This window comes from Plecotus auritus (assembly GCF_963455305.1).
Source record: "Plecotus auritus genome assembly, chromosome: 9".
Classification (NCBI taxonomy): domain Eukaryota; kingdom Metazoa; phylum Chordata; class Mammalia; order Chiroptera; family Vespertilionidae; genus Plecotus; species Plecotus auritus.
The window spans coordinates 136,507,215-136,520,680 of NC_137783.1; the positions used below are offsets into that span (position 1 = coordinate 136,507,215).

Sequence of the window (13,466 nt, forward strand, 5' to 3'; positions counted from 1 at the left end):
TGATTGATGCCTAACTGCTCCCCTGCCAACTTGTTTGCCCCTAACTGCCCTCCCCTGCAGGCCTGGTCACCCCTAACTGCCCCCCCCCCCGCAGGCCTGATCACCCCTAACTGCCCTCCCCTGCAGGCATGGGTCCCCCCCAACTGCTCTTCCCTGCAGGCCCAGTCACACCCAACTTCCCTCCTCTGCTGGCCTGGTCACCCCTAACTGCCCTCCCCTGCAGGCTTGCAGGCTTGATCACCTCCAACTGCCCTCCCTTGCAGGCCTGGTCCCTCCCAACTGCTCTCCCCTGCTGGCCATCTTGTGGCGGCCAGCTTGTGTCCACATGGGGGCAGCCATCTTGTGTGTTGGAGTGATGGTCAATTTGCATATTACTCTTTCATTAGATAGGATTATTAGATAGGATAGAGGCCTGGTGCATGGGTGGGGGCCAGCTGGTTTGCCTTGAAGGGTGTTCCGGATCAGGGTGGGGGTTCCCTTGGGGCGTGGGGTGGCCTGGGCGAGGGGCCTGTGGTGGTTTGCAGGCTGGCCACGCCCCCGGCGACCCAAGCAGAGGCCCTGGTATCTGGGGTTTATTTATCTTCTATAATTGAAACTTTGTAGCCTTGAGCGGAGCCAAGCTTCCTGCTTGCTCCGTGGCCGCAGCCATTTTTGTTGTGATTTATTTATCTTCTCTAATTGAAACTTTGTAGCGGAAGCCAAGGCAGGCCAGGGCTGCAGGAGCTAGGCTTCCTCCATCACCGGGGGCAACTCAAGCCTCCTGCTCTCTCCAGCTCCGTGGCTGCCCCCATTTTGGGGGGGATTTATTTTATCTTCTATAATTGAAACTTTGTAGCCTTGAGTGCAGGCCTAGTCTGGCCAGGGCAGCAAGGAAGCTTGGCTTCCTCCATTGCCAGGGAAACCCAAGCCTCCTGCTTGCTGCAGCTCAGTGGCCGCAGCCATCTTGGTTGGGTTAATTTGCATACTCACTCCTGATTGGCTGGTGGGTGTGGGTGTATCGGAGGTACAGTCAATTTGCATATTACTCTTTTATTAGATAGGATAAAGAGGGGCTTGCCATCCTTTCTGTGCCCATCACACTTTTAAACATGCAAATATTAGCTTGTTTCTCATTGACCTTAGAATAGAGGCCAAACTTCTTAACATGGTTAACCCAACCTTTGACAAGCAAATCCTACTTTGCAGACTAGTCTCACCTCTTGTGGCATTCTTCACGTGATCTCCATGCTTCGGTCATGTTGCATGTTACAAATTTCTCAGATGTTACACAGATTCTGTACATAGTTTGGCCAGAATACACTTCCATGTATCTTTACTTCTCTACTTGGCTACTAAAATTCTATTCTTTCTCAAATGACAGGTGAAATTTTACTTCATTCTAGAGGTGTTTCATTATCTCTTAGCATGTTACATCCAACTGTTAATCACCTATTAATTTGTTTGTAACCTACTCTAAATTTCAAAAACTTGGTAAGTAGACATAGTTCTACTTTTCCCATTTTTTAACAATATCTGATAGGACTCAGTAATTAGTAGTGGCTCCAAATACATTACTAGAATAATGGAACAAATGAATCCAAAGTTTGTATTACTCTAAACCATTTCTTACTACCTTGTGACAGTGATAATTCATCCAATTATAGAGTGACATATTGTATGAATTTAAAGTGTGAATGGTAATAGAATGTAAACCTGAAAATTGAGAAGCGCTTTAAGATTGAGTAAAGTCTGACAGGCCGCAATTAGCATGCTGGCCACACAGTTCACAGGGCTTAGTCCCTGTAAGCACACTCACAGTCTGTTCCCCTTAGATAAGACCTGTACTGCCATGGGCAATGTAAACAAACTGGCTATAAAAAGGACCTGAAATGCATACAAGTTATCCTTGCGAATCCCGAGCCACTCTTGATCAGCCCTTAGATCGAAGACACCATGCTGCTGTACCATGACGTTCACGGAAGGCTAACACTCCATCGAGTTTGCTCCTTGTCTCTCAAGTCGGATGCCTGCTGTGGCCCTATTGAGCCGCTCTTCCTGAGGACTCCCAGAGGCACCACTGAACTCTTGATACAGCCTGTCCTGAACCAGAGCTGTTCCAGCCACATCCAGAGACGCATACCCGACAACATCAGCTTTCAGGTGCTCTAAGTCAGTGCAAAGACACAAGAAGATCTGTAAGATCCCTATATGAGTATAATAAACCATGTGATTCACAACTGCATTAATGTCTCTGTAGTATGTTTCCTCCAGTGGTTCTTGCAATTATCTTTTAGCATGTTACATCCAACATTTTTAAGTAAAAAGTAATTAATAAACCTTTGACCTAAGTGAACCATAGAGTAGTCTCAACGATGCAAGATGACATGAAGTCCCACAATTGAGTCACTCCTGTACAAGTTAATAATAACATTTATATTGATGATTTAGCTGACATACACTGACTGAGACAGGTCCAGACTCCAGATGGCAGCTAGATGATCCCTGTCCTCAAGGAAGGGCGTTCTCTGTGAATAAGGCAGAAGGCTGGCCCTCAGGGCCCAGCAACCAGTAAGTGATTCTGTGCAGGCAGGACAGTGCTCCGGGAATGGAACGGGGTTTCAAGGGCTTAACACAGCTCTTTCCCTGTTATCAGAGCCCACCGGCAGGGCTGTCAGTGTCATAGGACAGTCCAGTGTGAGATGCCCCCTTGGTGGGGACGATGTGGGATCCCTAGACTCGGGGACACACACGGCTGGCATCACCCTTCTTGCCACCCTCCCTGCTGGGTGGAAGTCATCCTGTGACCAGAAGTTGATCTGGGCTATGGGTGTTAGGCACTGAACCCAACTTCCAGAGATTGGGAAGTCCACCCCTCTGTGTGAGGAGCAAAGTAGCCCAGCCAGTGTGTCTCAGTGGGCAGGTGAAAAAGGGGCCCAGGGCCTGGGGAAACAAGAGGGAGGGCCCAGGTGACCTGCCGAAGTGATCAAGTTAACAAGGGCCGGGTCAATGTCAGGAAGTGGTCATGTAAACAAGGGATGTGGCCAGGCCACCAGCTGGAAGTGGTCAAGTCAACAAGAGGGAGGGCCCAGGTGACCACCCGGAAGTGGTCAAGTGAATGATGGCCTGGTGAACAGCTGGAAGTGGTCAAGTGGATGAGGAGTGGGGCCAGGGGAATGCAGAGACATTCCCAAGAGGATGCCAATGGCCCACTTAACTGTGGTCCAGAGTCTGGATGGCAGGAAGATGGTCCCTTACCTCAAGGAAGGGCGTTCCATGTGAATAAGGCAGAAAGCTGGCCCTCAGGGCCCTACTACTAGCAAGTGATTCTGAGGGGGCAGGACAGTGCTCCCTGAATGGAATGGGGTTTCAGGGGCTTAACACAGCTCTTTGCCTGTTAACAGAGCCCACAGGCAGGGCTCTTAGGTTTGCAGGACAGTCCAATGTGAGATGCCCCCATGGTGGGGATGATGTGGGGTCCCTAGGCTCAGGTATACCCACAGCTGTCTTAAAGAGGGCTGGCATCCCCCTTTTTGCTGCCCTCTTCACTGGGTGGAAGGCAGCCTGTGACAAGAAGTTGACCTGGGCTATGGGTTTTAGGCACTGAACCCAAATTTCAGAGATTGGAAAGTCCACCCTGCTGTGTGAGGAGCAAAGCAGCCCGGCCAGTGTGTCTCACTGGTCAGGTGAACAAGGGGACAGGGTATCGGGAACAAGGGGGAGGGCCCAGTTGACCAGCCGGAAGTGGTCAAATGAACAAGGGCCAGGTGAATGCCTGGAAGTGGTCACCTGAAAAAGAGGTTGGGCCAGGCAACCAGCTGGAAGTGGTCAAGTCAACAAGGGGGAGGGCCTAGGTAACCAGCCAGAAGTGGTGAAGTCAACAAGGGCCAGGTGAGCAGCTGGAACTGGTCAAATGGATGAGGCAGTGGGGCCAAGGGAATGTGTAGGAGGGTCCCAAGAGGACGCCAACACCCCACATTCCAGTGATCCAGACTCTGGATAGCAGCAAGAGGGTCCCTGTTCTCAAGGAAGGGCATTCCCTTTGAATAAGGCAGAAAGCTGGCCCTCAGGGCCATATGACCAGTAAGTGATTCTGGTGGGGCAGGACAGTGCTTCCGGGGTGGAACGTGGTTTCAGGGAATTAACACAGCTCTTTCCCTGTTATCAGAGCCGACCGGCAGGGCTGTCAGTGTCACAGGACAGTCCAGTGTGAGATGCCCCCTTGGTGGGAATTATGTGGGGTCCCTAGACTCGGGAACACCCAGGGCTGTCTTAAAGGCGGCTGGCATCCCCCTTCTTGCCACCCTCCCTGCTGTGTGGAAGGCAGCCTATGACCAGAAGTTGATCCTGACTCTGGGTCTTAGGCAGTGAACCCAACTTCCAGATATTGGTAAGTCCACCCCTCAGCCTGAGGAGTAAAACAGCCTGGCCAGTGTGTCTCAGTGGTCAGGTGAATAAGAGGACAGGGTCTCTGGAACAAGGGGGAGGGCACAGTTGATCAGCCAGAAGTGATCAAGTGAAAAAGGGCTAGTTGAACACCCGGAAGTGGGCATGTGAACAAGGGGTAGGGCCTGGCTACCAGCTTGAAGTGGTCAAGTCAACAAGGGGGAGGGCCCAGGTGAATAGCTGGAAGTGGTCAAGTGAATAAGGGCCAGGTGAAAAGCCGGAAGTGGTCAAGTGGATAAGGCAGTGGGATCTGGGGATTGCGGAGGAGGGTCCCAACAGGACACAAACAGCCCACTTTCCTATGGTTCTGTCCCAGTCAGTGTAGGTCAGCTAAATCATCAATATTAATGTTATTATTAATGTGTATATGAGTTAATTGTGTGACTTCAAGTAGTCTTGCACTGTCAAGACAACTCTAAGGTGCACTAATGCTCTAGGGTTTATTAATTCCTTTCCACTTTATATTACGAGAACCACTGGAGGAAACACTACAGAGACATTAATGCAGTTGTGAATCACAAGGTTTATTATACTCACACTAGTGGCCCGGTGCACGAAATATGTGCACATTAAAAGGGGATTAATTAGAGGAAATAATTTAATATTGCTATTTACCCTTTCTCTATAATAGAAGTGTCAGAGATGAAAGAAAATTAGTAAAATGTATATGAAAACCTTCCTCCTATCAGAGTCTGGGGCACACCACGGGACCCAGAGTCAAGTCCCCACCCACCCACATGCACCTCAAAATTGCGTGAGACCCAGACCCAGCCACACCCACCCCTCATTGGGATAGATCCAGACCTGGCTAGTCCCACCCTTGTCAAGCCCGGCACCAGGACGGGGGGTGTGGCCTGAGGTCCCCCAGCCCAGACTGGGGTGGGTGGCGTGCCTTGAGGTCCCCAGTCAAACCCTGCCAGGTGTGGGACATGGCCTGAGATCCCCTGTCAAGCCCTGCTGGGTGGGGGGCATGGCCTGAGGTCCCCCTTCAAGCTCTGCCAGGCGGGGCGGGGCACAGCCTCAGGTCCCCTGGCCCAGCACCAGGAGGGGGGAACAGCCTCAGGTCCCCTGTCAAGCCCCATTGGCAAGGGGGTGCAGCCTCAGGTCCCCCCCGGGCGGGGGCCGCAGCCTGAGTTCCCCTGACCCAGCACTGGGGGTGCACCTTGAGGTCCCCTGTCAAGCCCCGCAAGGCAGGGGGGCCCAGCCTCAGGTCCCCTGGCTGGGTGCTTGGGCGGGGGGTGTGGCCTGAGGTCCCCTGGCCTGGTGCTGGGGCGGGAGGAGCAGCCTGAGGTCCCCTAGCCCAGCACCAGGATAGGAAGTGCACCTTGAGGTCCCCCATCAAGCCTCGCTGGGTGGGGAGCGTGGCCTGAGGTCCCCTGTCAAGCCCTGCCTGCTTGAGGTCCCCTGTCAAGCTCCACAGGGGTGGGGGAGGGTGTAGCCTCAGGTCCTTGCTGATTGCTTGTTAAAGCTCCTTATGGGAACTTGGCCTCAGCTGTGGGTGCAGCCATCTTTGTGACGGAGTGATGGTCAATTAGCATATTCCCTCTTTATTAGATAGGATGGGGATCTTACAAATCTCCTTGTGTCTTTGCCCTGACTTAGAGCACTTGAATGCTGATGTTGTCGGGTGTGCGTCTCTGGATGTGGCTGGAACAGCTCCGGTTCTGGATAGGCTGTGTCAGGAGCTCAGTGGTGCCTCTGGGAGTCCTCAGGGAGAGCGGCTCAATAGGGCCACAGCAGACGTCCGACTTGAGAGACCTCCACAAGGAGCGAACTTGATCGAGTGTTAGCCTTCCGTGAGCATCACGGTATGACAGCATGGAGACTTTGATCCAAGGGCTGATCACGAGTGGCTCGGGATTCGCAAGGATAACTTGTATGCATTTCAGGTCCTTTTTATAGCCAGTTTGTTTACATTGCCCATTATCTAAGGTGAACAACTGTGAGTGCGCTTACAGGGACTAAACCCTGTGAAGTGAGTGGCCAGCATGCTATTACCATTCACACTTGAAATTCATACAATATGTCACTCTATAATTGGATGAATTATCACTGTCACATTCCTCATTGGGAAAATAAGATTCCTTTGGGGGGCTAGCCATCTGAATCTGTGGCAGTAACCTAGTGTACATTCTTGATAACCTATAATTAAGTCACTGCCGCTTTCTCCACAATTTAATCTTGCAAGGTCAGTTTACCTAAATACTCACATTTTACAGAGGCCATAAACCATGAATAATACACAACACCCAGAGGGGGTTATCAGCTCTGGCACCATGCCAGGCCTTTAGGTGTGGTCTCACAGCTCCCATCCCAACAAAGCCCGTGAAAGGTCCGGAAGTCCCATCCATATTTGGGGGACAAAGAAACCAAAGGGTATAAAGGGAGAGCTTCCTCCATATTGACTCACTCAGGATTTGGAGGACTGACCTCTGAGTCACTGTACTAGTACATGTGAAACATCTGAAAATAAATGGGTTTTTTCTGTATCTCTGAGTACTCCTGCATATTTTTCGGTCACCTGGTAAATTCTGTAATACCCCACTACATACTGCCTTTGAATAATCCACAACACAACCACAGTCCAATAGATCTGGAGGCAAACTCTGTGAATTCCAACAATACTTAACATTATTTAAATACTAGGGGCCCAGTGCGCGAAATTATGCGAGACCTCAGACACTCCATGTGCCGTGGGACCCATCAATGCACCTCCTGGTGACTGGTCATTTGATTGTTACGGCATTATGGTCACTGGCTTTTTATAATATAGACTAGAGGCCCGGTGCACGAAATTTGTGCATGGAGGTGTGTGTCCCTCAGCCTAGCCTGCACCCTTTCCAATCTGGGACCCCTCGAAGGATGTCCTACTGCCCGTTTAGGCCCGATCCAGGTAGGATCGAGCATCCCTCTCACAATCCAGGACTGCTGGCTCCCAACTGCTCGCCTGATTGCCTTCCTGATTGCCCCTAACCGCTTCTGCCTGACAGCCTGATCACCCCCTAACCACTCCCCTGCCAGCCTGATTGATGCTTAACTGATCCCCTGCCAGCCTGTTTGCCCCTTACTGCCCTCCCCTGCAGGCCTGGTCACCCCTAACTGCCCTCCCCTGCAGGCATGGGTCCCCCCCAACTGCCCTTCCCTGCAGGCCTGGTCACACCCAACTTCCCTCCTCTGCCGGCCTGGTCACCCCTAACTGCCCTCCCCTACAGGCTTGATCACCTCTAACTGCCCTCCCTTGCAGGCCTGGTCCCTCCCAACTGCTCTCCCCTGCTGGCCATCTTGTGGCAGCCAGCTTGTGTCCACATGGGGGCAGCCATCTTGTGTGTTGGAGTGATGCTCAATTTGCATATTACTCTTTTATTAGATAGGATTATTAGATAGGATAGAGGCCTGTTGCATGGGTGGGGGCCAGCTGGTTTGCCCTGAAGGGTGTCCCAGATCAGGGTGGGGGTTCCCTTGGGGCGTGGGGTGGCCTGGGCGAGGGGCCTGTGGTGGTTTGCAGGCCGGCCATGCCCCCGGCGACCCAAGCAGAGGCCCTGGTATCTGGGATTTATTTATCTTCTATAATTGAAATTTTGTAGCCTTGAGTGGAGGCCTGGGCCTGCCAGGGTGTGCGGAAAGCTTGGCTTCCTCCATTGCAGGGGAAACCCAAGCCTCCTGCTTGCTCCGTGGTCACAGCCATCTTGGTTGGGTTAATTTGCATACTCACTTCTGATTGGCTGTTGGGCGTGGCTTTTGGGTGTAGCAGAGTGATGGTTAATTTGCATATTACTCTTTTATTAGGTAGGATTGTATGTTTTGTACTATTTGTTGTTTCCTCTAGAACATTTTCCTTGTATTACATCACTTTGAAGATGTCTGAACAAAAAAAACATACAATGACATCTTACATACATGAGCAATTATGTTATGGTTAATATGTTGGAATCCAATTTGTTTAACAGGTAAGGGAAAATTCACTTGAAATTTTACGTCTGTGTACTGAATACAAGCATAATAAAGAATTAATAACTAAAAACAAAGATTGTTTTAACACATGTGAAACAACTTACAAAATGTTTAACTACATTTTATGATTTAGTCTGAAGTTCATTAAATTTTGGATTTTAGTAAGAGGTCACCGTATGTATGCATTATATTGAAAAAGTTAACTTGCTGCTGTATTTTGCAGCCTACAAGTAATGATTTAGATTGCACCAAAAACCTCAGGTGTGGCTCAGCAGTTGAGCACAGACCTATGAACCAAGAGGTTGCTGACTTGTTCCTGTTCTGGGCACATGCCTGGGTTGCAGGCTCAATCCCCAGTAGGGGACATGTAGGAGGCAGCTGATTGATATTTCTCATTGATGTTTTTATCTCTTTATCGCTCTCTCTTCCTCTCTCAAATCAATAAAAACATATTTAAAAAAAGATCTGCCTTAGCTGCTTTGGCTGAATGAATAGAGTGTCGACCTGTAGACTGAAGGGTCCCAGGTTCAATTCCGGCCAAGGGCACATACCTTGATTGCAGGCTCCTCCCTGGCCAGGGCCCAGGTCGGGGCTTGTGCAGGAGTCAACCAATCGAAGTGTTTCTCTCACATTGATATTTCTCTCTGTTTTCCCCCTCTCTCTCACTCTCTCTAAAAATCAATTGAAAAATATCCTCCGTTGAGGATGAAAAACAAAGATCAGTGGTTACCAGGGCTGGGGGTAGTAGGGGAGAGATGAATAAACATAACACAGAGGATTTTTAGGGCGTTTAAAAATACTCTGTATAATATTACAGTGATGGATATAAGTAATTATACGTTTTTTTCCAAACCCATAGAATGTATGACATGAGTGAACCCTTAGGTAAACTGGGTGATTATGATGTGTAAATATAGGTTTATCAATTGCAACGAATATACCATATTCTGGCTAACAATGTTGATAATGGGGAGACTATGCATGTATGGCAACAGGGGTATATGACACATCTCTGTACCTCCCCCTCAATTTTGCTGTAAACCAAAGCAACTCTAAAAAGTAAAGTCTTTAAAAAATGTTCAACCATATCAATAGGGACATTGTAAAGTGAAAAGTAAGGTCACTTTCCTGGCATTTTAAAATCAAAACTCTCACCCAAACAGCTTGTTATTTTTCCCCTGTTCAACTATGGAAGAAAATCTTACCTGCATAGTTCATGTCTTTCAAGACAACCTAAAATTCTCAATACCACAGTGAAATAAGAAAAAGTTATGATTTTAAGGTGCTTAGTTCTTCCTCTCTATTGTTGAAACATCTCATGGTCAAAAAGAGCAGATAATTTTTATCCCTTTTTTACAATTCAACAATTCAACATACAAACATTGATGAAATATCTACTTTGTGCAAGCAAAACCAATAAAATACTAATTTTCATGAAAATAAAGAGCAGGAAACTAAATCCCAGAAGACAAAGGCTCCTGTGCTTCATGGCACTGTACCACTGTATTAGCCTTGATTTAAAATGTCCTTACTCCATATCCAGTACTTCTTTAGTAACAGCACAATTCATTATTAATTACTAGAATATACCTTTTCAATAATTTTTTTCAAAGCATTTTTTACTTCCTGATTCCTCAAGCTGTAGATCAATGGATTTAGCATGGGAATCACTACTGCATAGAATACTGAAGCAAATTTGTCTTTGTCTAGCGAGTGGCTTGACTTGGGCTGAAGGTACATAAAACTGAGGGTCCCATAATACATAGTAATAGAAAACAGGTGAGAAGCACAGGTAGAAAGGGCTTTCTGTCTTCCTGCAGCAGAACGGATCCTTAAGATGGCAAAGACAATGAATACGTAGGATAACAGAACAATGATAAGAGAGCAAAAAACATTGAACCCAGCAATGATTAATAACATCAGCTCTTTGACTTGGGTATCAGAACAGGCCAGAGCAATCAAGGGAACATCATCACAGTAAAATTGATTGACCACATTAGAGTCACAGAAAGACATGTGGAATGTTGCCACTGCTTGTATGAGTCCCACAGTGAATCCATAAATATAAGAGCTAGTGACCATTTGAATGCAGAGTTTCCTAGGCATGAGAACTACATAGAGTAGAGGGTTGCAGATGGCCACATACCGATCATACGCCATGACAGAGAGCATTAATAATTCCCAAACGGAAAATGTGATAAAGCAACACACTTGAGTGGCACATGCATAAAATGACATACTTTTAATTTCACGAAATGAGTTCACGAGGGTGTTTGGTGTGATGGTGGAGGTACCATAGAAATCAACAAAAGCCAGATGACAGAGGAAAAAATACATGGGTATGTGAAGTTGAGGACTGACCTGAATTAGCACAATCAAACCCAGGTTACCCAAGGCAGTAACTAAGTAAATCAGTAGAAATACACAAAAGAGAATGGCTTGAAGCTGTGGATTATCTGTTAGGCCCAAGAGGATGAACTCAGTGACTGCTGAATGATTGCCTTTTGCCATGAAATAAACAATTCTGCAATGAACTCCCCCAGAGCACATGCTCTGAATAATCTGGACTCGTGAGATAAAATCAATTAAATGTGAGAAGATGCCCTGAATCACCAGGAGGTTATGTTAAGTTCAGTCTACCAGTAAGTAGACCTCTGACAGGAATTATGAGTAGGTTTTACTTATGCCTTCACTGTGAAAGGGTTTGGTCCAGGCAGAAAGTCCAACATAGAAAATCCACTATAAAAAAAAGAAAAAAGTACTTTGATTAAAGTTTTACTTGGTTTAATAGGAAAAGAAAGTAGGTTATTCTTCGTTAAGTTATAAATATTACTTAGAAACTGAGGGTAGATGTCTGTTCTGGGATGTTTGGTTCAAATCAATACTAGTACAATTGCAAAGTCTGTGTTGTACTTTTCTTGAAATATAAAGAAAAAAAGAAACATTAAAAATGTAAGTGATTTTGACAGCCTATATAAGAGTGATTTTTTAAATTGTACGTTTATCTCATAAAATTATCATTTCATCATTTCATAAGAACATTAAAAGTTACCAAAAACAGGTGTGAAAGATATAAAAGTCATAACAAACAGCTCCAACAAGGGGTAAATATCTAAAATATATAAATAATTCTTACAACACAACACTAAACAAGCAAACAATCCAGTTAAAAAATGAGCAGAGGACCTGAACAGACACTTCTCCCAAGAAGACACACAAATGGGCAACAGATATATAAAAAGATGCTCAACTTTACTAGCTACTAGGAAATGCAAATAAAAACTACAATGAGATATCACCTCACACCTACAAGAGAGGCAATAACAAGTGTTGGAGAGGTTGTGGAGAAAAAGGAACCCTCATTCACTGCTGGTGGGAATGCAAACTGCTTACAGCCACTATGGAAAACATTGTGGAGGAGGTTCCTCAAAAAGTTAAAAATCAAGTTACTATATGAACTAGTAACTCCTCTTCCAAAAACGTTGAAAACATTTATTTGCCAAGATAAATGCACCCTTTTGTTAATAGTAGCATTATTCATAGTGGCCAAGACATGGGAACACCTGAAGTGTCCTTTGATAGATGGTTGGATAAAGAAGATATGGTACATATACAATGGAATACTACTCAGCCATAAGAAAGGATGAAATACTACCATTGTGACAACATGGATGGATCTTGGAAAATGTCATGCTAAAAGAAACAAGTCAGACAGAAAAAGTAAAAAAACTGTATGATTTCACTTATATGTGGGATATGAAACTGAAAGAAACAAATGAACAAACAAGAAAGATAAATAAACAAAAACTTATAGACACAGATAACAGTATGGTGGTTGCCAGAGGAAAAATAGGATTGTGAGTTTTCTGGCTATGTCTTTTGGAAGAATACACAGCAGTGAACAATTTTTTAGATCGTAAAACAGCTTTTAATTATAAAGAGACATCGTTTTAGTATCTATTTCCAAGTCAGTAAATGGTCAAAAGTGAATAACATTTGGGCAATATTTAGAATAACTAAATTTCACAGGGCATTTTTATAAACTCAAGCTGTATTATGAATGCTTAAAAGCTAGTGGAATTGAAATTATGCTTTCCTTTCCTAAACAGAGCAGAAGATAAGTTAACTTGATTTTCTTTTATCTCTACAGGTAACCTCACATGCACCTTATACATGGTTTAGATAGATAAAACATAATCCTATATAATAAAAGGGTAATATGCAAATTGACTCTAATGGTGGAACGACCAGTCACTATAAGGTGCACTGACCACCTCTTGGTCCCTTCCCCTGGCTGGCAGGCTCCGATCTCCCAATGGTGAATGGGGAACCGGGAGTGGGTGGTGGAGTGGGGTGGGGCCGGCCGCTGGCAGCTGGGGAAGATGAACCTGATTGCAGGCCAGGCCTAGGGACCATACCCATGCATGAATTTTGTGCACCAGGCCTCTAGTAAAATATAAAAAGCATCACCCTTAATTTTTTTTTCTCCTTGGAAACTTTATTTTGATCACTACTTTATCTATTTTTCCCTTTCACCACTTTTGAACCAAACATCTCAGAACAGATATCTACCCTAAGTTTCTAAATAATATTTATAACTTAACAAGTATAACTTACTTTCTTTTTCTATTAAACCAAGAAATGCCCTCACCAAGTTTACTATCACTTATTTATTCCAAAATTTAATAAATCCTTTTTCTTTGGCAGCTCTTCAACACTGAACTCTATAGAATATAACTTTAATTTCCAGAACAAAGCAGTTTCTGAGTTTATTACTTGGCCATTTAATTCTTTACATCGAAGGCTCTGCTTTTATTATCCATGCATTAGACATGTTCTTCAAACTCTTTCCAAAGCCCCCACTGTTTCTTCCTTACACCTTTAGGTTCAATTATCTTATCTAATCCTATGTCCACTACAGGCATCTATATGCTGATTATATAGATATAGATATAGACATAGATATAGATATAGATATAGATATAGATACAGATACAGATATAGATACATAGATATACATATATATACTAGAGGCCTGATGCACCAAGATTTGTGCAAGAATAGGCCTTCCTTCCCCTGGCTGCTGGCACTGG

At 45.7% G+C, this 13,466-nt stretch overlaps 1 protein-coding gene across 1 annotated transcript; it reads right to left on the minus strand.

The window, feature by feature from the left end:
- Positions 1-9,945: 9,945 nt before the first annotated feature.
- LOC308258032 (olfactory receptor 5AL1-like) lies at positions 9,946-10,884 on the minus strand (the record flags this gene model as incomplete). The annotated part of the gene is made up of 1 exon (XM_080688263.1): positions 9,946-10,884. The coding sequence occupies one exon, from the start codon at positions 10,882-10,884 to the stop codon at positions 9,946-9,948; it is 939 nt and encodes a 312-aa protein (XP_080544389.1).
- Positions 10,885-13,466: the final 2,582 nt, after the last annotated feature.